The sequence below is a fragment of the Colius striatus genome, chromosome 13 (assembly GCF_028858725.1).
Source record: "Colius striatus isolate bColStr4 chromosome 13, bColStr4.1.hap1, whole genome shotgun sequence".
NCBI classification, from domain to species: Eukaryota; Metazoa; Chordata; class Aves; order Coliiformes; family Coliidae; genus Colius; species Colius striatus.
In genome coordinates, this window is record NC_084771.1 from 10,020,734 (window position 1) to 10,026,713 (window position 5,980).

The window sequence follows — 5,980 nt, forward strand, 5'->3', positions numbered from 1 at the left end:
AGCCCCAAACAACAACCTTGCCCTAAAGTGCCTTTTGCCCCACAGGTTCTCAAAGTGCTTTGCAAACAACATAGAAACAGAGAGGCATCATTCCCCACCTCCCACCCCCAATTTCCCCTCCACCCCCCACTGCGCTCCCTGCACTCCACAACCCACTCCCCCCTCCAAATATTGCATAGCATTGCAAGACCTGATTTTAGGGGGATGGGTGCCCTTGCACAAGAACCCCACACGTGGGGACCAGCCCCGCTGTGGGAGGGGCTGACACTGACACCCACTTCCCCCCCTCCTTACCCCCCAGCTCCTGTGGCCTTCCCAGTAGGAAGCCACCCAGCTAGGACTGGAAGCCAGGGCTGGCAAGCCCGCTGCTGCCCCAGCTCCTTACCCCGGGAGGAGACAGACATGAGCTGACAGAGATCCTCGGTGGCTTTTTTTTTCTTTTCTCCTTTTTTTTTTGTGTTTTGTGTTTTTAAATAAAAAATAAAATGTGTAAGAAAATAACATTTTTAAAGGAAACCATTCTCATTCTTTTCTTTCTCTTTCTTTCTCCCCTTCTTTTTCCCTTTTCTTTTCCTCTCTTTTTTTTTGTTTTTGGCCACCTTTTCATGGAACGAGATGTGCTGGCCGGGGAATTCCTCCCGGTAGGAAACAATAACGACAGAGGGGAAAAGGAGGAGGAGGAGGAGGAGAGCAAGGGAGCACGTCTGGCTCCGTGCTCAGTCCTCACACGTCGCTGGATGTCCTTGGTCTGGAGGAGAACGTGGAAGGGATGCACCCGCAGCACGCCAGCCACAGCGACTTCTGGATGTCGGGGTTTCTGAAGGCGTAAATGATGGGGTTGATGAGGGAGTTGCAGGTGGCGGGCAGGGCCAGGGAGTAGGTGTAAACCACGGGGTAGCTGGAATCGGCGACCAGGGAATAGATGGCGAAGGGGATCCAGCACAGGGCGAAGGTGCCGAGGATGAGGGAGAGGGTGGAGAGCCCTTTGCGGGTGGAGGTGGCCTGGGCCGTGGCGATGAACTGGTGCTGCACGGCGATCTGCTGGGCGTGCCGGAAGGCGATCTTGCAGATCTGCAGGTAAAGCTGCATCATGAGGGCGAAGAGGAGGAGGAAGGTGACGGCCAGCACGGCCGCGTTGTCCTTGGTGACGGGCCGGAGGATGCTGCAGGCGCTCTGGTCCCGCAGGCAGTTCCAGCCCAGCAGGGGCAGGAGGCCCACGCCGAGGCACAGCAGCCACATCAGCAGCACCATGGCGCAGGTGAAGCCCAGCGTGCGCTCGCTGTGGTAGGTGAGCGCGTTGTACAGCGACAGGTAACGGTCCACGGTGATGGCCAGCAAGCTGCAGACCGAGGCGGAGAAGGCGGCCAGCAGCAGCCCCGCCGCCCCCAGCTCCGCCGTCTCGCTGGGCGGCCGCAGCAGGTACCGCACGGCGAAGTTGGCCACCAGCCCCAGCCCGGCCAGCAGATCGGCCAGCGCCAGGCTGCCGATCAGCAGAAACATGGGAGCCCTCAGGCTCGGCGTGTAGAACAGCACGGCCAGCACCAGCGCGTTTTCCCCCGCCACCGCCGTCCCCGTAGCGCACAGCGCGATGTCCCAGGGGCTGACGGAGCCCCCGGCCCCCGGCCCGGGCCCCTCGCCGTCTCCCGGTGCCGCCGTTCCCGGCCCGCCCGCCGCCGACGGCCAGGCGCTGGGCTCCGAGGCGTTCCCGAGCCCCGGCAGCCGCTGCTGCTGCGGCTGCGGCTGCCACGGGTCCCCCATGGCGGCGGGGCCGTGCAGCATCGCTGGGGAGAGAGCGAGAGGGGATGCGGTCAGGGGAGCCGGCGGCCGGCACGGGAACCGGGCTGCGGGGAAAGGCACCGGGCCCGGGGACCCCCGCACCCAGTCCCGCATCGGGCCGCCCCCGCCCGCCGCAGGGCGCGTCCCCGTCTGCATCCCCCCCAGCGCGCCTGCAGCCTCCCCGGGAGGTAACATCCCCCCTCCCTCCCCCCAGTCACGGGCTACGCCGTTATCCCCACCTTCCGCCCCCCTCCGCGCACCCCTCGCCCGGGGGAAGGGTCGCCGCTAGCTCCTGCTCCTCGCGGTGGGCTGAGGCCGAGCACAACTCAGCGCACGGCTGCCGGCAGCAGCCTCCATGCGCTCTGCTCCGCGTAGGATCCGCAGGCGCTGCGCACGGGGCCGGGCTACCCCCCTCCTCCCTTTCCCGCGGCACGGATACCTTTTGCCACCTATTTATAGCTCAAAGCGGCCCTCCACCCCCCCGTCAGCCCTTTCTTTTTTGCGTTCAGAGAGTAAAAATAAATACTATTAATAGGCCAGCCCTCGCATCTATGCGGAGCCGCTGATGAAAGGAGAAGGCAGCGGCAAGGGACAGCCTGCGTTAACTTTCTCCTTCCTCCTTCCCTTCCTTTGGCAAAGACTAGCGCAAGATGCTCCCAGCCGCCCTCAGCCCGCTGCAGGATCCTGCCCTGCTCGGGTACCCCTGGCAGAGTCAATGCCCATCTCCCCGGGCCGGGCAGCCGAGGTGTGAAGGTCGGAATTGGGGGGAAGGGGAGTGCTCTGCCCGCAGCCCTCTGCCCGCCCCCGCCGCCGGCATCCCCCGTTCCCGCACGCAGCCCAGCCCAGCCCGGCCATCCCCCGCCGCCGAGGCTGGTTGTTTTACCTGGCTTTAATGCTCGAGGATCCGCTGGCTTCCCCCCGTGGCTTTTTTCCCCTTTATTTATTTATTTCCTTCCCGGTGCTTGGTGTGAAGCCTCATTCCTCGCTGAGCATCGCTAATAACGTTGGCAGATAGCTGGCATCGACTCGCGCTTAATATTCCTGCCCCATTGGATCTGCTGATAAATCTCAACTCTGACGTCAAAGTCTTCACTTATATTCATGATCCAAGCCTGTGAATCAGAGCCGCTGTGATCAGAATAACAACAAGCCCGGCTCCCTGCTCCACATCTCCATCCACAACCCGCGGGCACGGGCGGGAGCGCGCACACGCGCCCGGGCGCGCTCCCGCCGTTCATTCATGAGCCTCTCTCGACGCACCTCCCCAAGGTCGGGGCCCCTCTCTGCACCTGCGTTTTGCGGATGCAGTTTGGGCGCCCGCCAGGTCCCGGCCGCTCGCAGAGGTTTATTTTTACCGCTGGTGCCGTGGGATGCGGTGATCGGGAGGGGGGTGGGATCCGGCACAGCGCGGCTCACCCGCCCCGCTCTTCAAGGGCAATGCCCGGGGACTGCAGCATCAGTGCCCCTGCGCCCCAGGAGCCGGGGGTGATGGAGGGCGGTCCTGGGCAACTGAGCTGGGGCAGACGCAACCTCCTCACGCACCACATGAAGGCATCACACCCCACAGCCTTCACACCGCATGGGTTTCCCTCCGGGCAGCCTAAAAGGTGGGATGAGGAGGATCCACACCTGGAAATTCCCACCCTCCTGAGGGGGGGAACCTGCCGGAGGACGGTGGGTGCGGGGGTCCGTCGCTTTCCCTGCACCCACCCACTCCCGGGGCTTCCTTTCTGATTCTTTGGGAAAGGATCAGCCAGGGAAGGAACGAATCCCAAAGCCACGGTTGTTTTTGCGGCCACAGACAGCTCCGTGATTCGGCTCAGGAGCAGATCTCCAAAGCAGGGATGCTCAGCTCCGGGCTCCGCGGTATCTCAGCTACACCTTCTCCCTCTTTCCCTGCTGCTTTCGTAACACTCAAGCTTCACTCTCTCACCCCCTTCTCTCTCTCCCAGGCTGTAGCAATGCAGTGCAGCAAGCTCAACACCGGGAAGCATTTCCAGCTCCTGGTGTACAAAGATACCGAGGTGAATATCTGGGCTTGGCTGAAACCGATGGCCCCAGTTAGGAGCATCTGGCTCCCTAATCAGGCCAAGCCCCGTCCCAGGGGCCTTGAATCGTCACCCACCTGCGTGACCGAGCTCCGTTGTGTGCCGAGTGACATGAGCAGCACGGAAAGGGGCGGAGGAAACCTGAGTGAGGAGCTGAATGAATTCACTCCCGCTCCGCGCAATTACGCAGCGCCTGGGGAAGGGGGAGGGAAGGGGGGATGAGGAGCTGCTGCTGACTCCCCTCGGCAGCAGCCTTGGCCAGGAGGTGGGTGCAGCAGACGGGTCGGCGATGTGGAGCTGCTCTGCAGGATCACAGCCCACCCGGGGTCCCTGGTGCTGAGATGAGTGTGAGCATTCTCAGTAGGGGAGGACTCGCTGTCCCCATTGGATCTGCCCAAATCCCTGGCGAGTACCAGACCCCTGCAGGTATTATCTGCCTCCCTTTCTGTGCATCTATCTCATGGGGCTTCTTGCCCTCCTGCTCCATGTATCCTATGAAGGTTTTGGGGGTTACAAGGCCTTGTGCTGGGCTGGCAGAAAAAACCTGAAGCTTTTCTTCCTAGAAAAGAGAAGGCTGAAGGAGGAAACCTCATCAACACTGATCAGTCCCTAGAGGGTAGGTGTCAGCAGGATGGGGAGACACTTTTTTTTCTGTGATGGCCAGTGAGAGGACAAGGGGTAATGGACACAAGCTGGAACACAACAAGTTCCACTGGAACACAAGGAGAAACTCCTTTGGTGCTGAGGTGAGGGAGCCCTGGCCCAGGCTGCCCAGGGAGGGTGTGGAATCTCCTGCTCAGGAGGTTTCCAAACCCACCTGGACACGTTCCTGTGCCCCCTGAGCGAGGGGAACCTGCTGTAGCAGGGGCTTGGGCTGGAGCAGCTCTGCAGGGCCCTTCCAACCATTTAATGATTCTATGACTCCCTCCCTGTGCCTGGATCCTGCCAACAGCTGGACCTGAGCAGTGAAACGCTGCTTCTGCCCTGCTACACAAACCAACCCCATGGAGAGTCGCTCCTTTGTGTGGCAAAACAGGGATGAAAGAAGTCTCAGGACTGTGCCAATGTATCTCCACTCTCCTTTCCCTGTGGTCACACAACGAGGAGAACATAACCCATGTGATGTGGCAGTCACACAGCTGTGTGCCACATTATTTCCCTGCTAGCCAGGAATGGCTTTAGGATGTCTCTAGACTCTCAGTGGTGCCTGCACTGGGCACTGAGAAGCAGCCGAGGGGCTGCCAGGATTTGGCAGCTGCACAGGGACTGGCACAGCTGTCTGTCTGTCTGTCTGAAAGGGGAAATGGTCTGTGCTGGAGTGCTGTGGTTTCCTTAAGACATTGGTGACAAAAATGTGGTCATTTCTAAACCAAAGCACTTTGCCTTCAAAGCTGCCCTGAATGCATCTGTGAGGATCCACCACTGCACCTCACATCTGTAATACTTGATTATTTGCCTTTTATAGTTATGTGTGATGCCCTGAGCTGACTGTGTCTCTGCAGGAACATTTTAACAATACATTCCTTATGCTCTATCTGTATGTAAATCATGGGCTCAGTAGTGAGGAGTAAAAATCAAAGGTAATCAGAGACACCAGCAAAAGCCTGACCTGTAATCACAGCATGAGAGGCCACCGGCCTCACCTGGGGATGTCCCTAATCAGAAGGCTTTCCCTTCTCCTTTCCCACCTTCATTTCTCATCTTCCTCCTTAGCTTTTGGCCCTTGAGAGGACCCTCAGTGCCAAATACCCCACACAGTCCTCCCCCAGCCCTGTCCCTGGGGACACAGGGTGCTGCCGACATGGCAGGGCTTGACCTGACTCTCCACCCTACCTTAGACTGTGCTTTCTTTGGTTAAAACCCAAGTGGCTGGCATGACTACAATGGCAATAACCTGCCAAAGCAGATGGACTGGCAGCATTTTCACCATTTTCTGTTGGGTTTGCAAACAGCCACCAAAACGTGCTGAAAACCACAGGCAACTGAGCCAGTGGGCAGCAGGGTTTAGATGCCCTGTGGCATTGCAGAGGGCTGGGAATGCCACGGGGTGCCACAGGCACTGCCCCAACTCCAGAGCATCCTTTCTGGGCACCCTCCACTATCCATCCTGAATGGCTAACAAAGCTGTACCTTCGATGTGCTTCATAAACCAGATC

General features: G+C 59.7%; 1 protein-coding gene across 1 annotated transcript; it reads right to left on the reverse strand.

Moving 5' to 3' along the window:
- Window positions 1-723: 723 nt before the first annotated feature.
- On the reverse strand, window positions 724-1,779 carry LOC104555750 (G-protein coupled receptor 12-like). Its single transcript, XM_010199306.2, has one exon. It carries the CDS (start codon window positions 1,777-1,779, stop codon window positions 724-726), a length of 1,056 nt encoding a protein of 351 aa, XP_010197608.2.
- Between the last annotated feature and the right edge of the window lie 4,201 nt (window positions 1,780-5,980).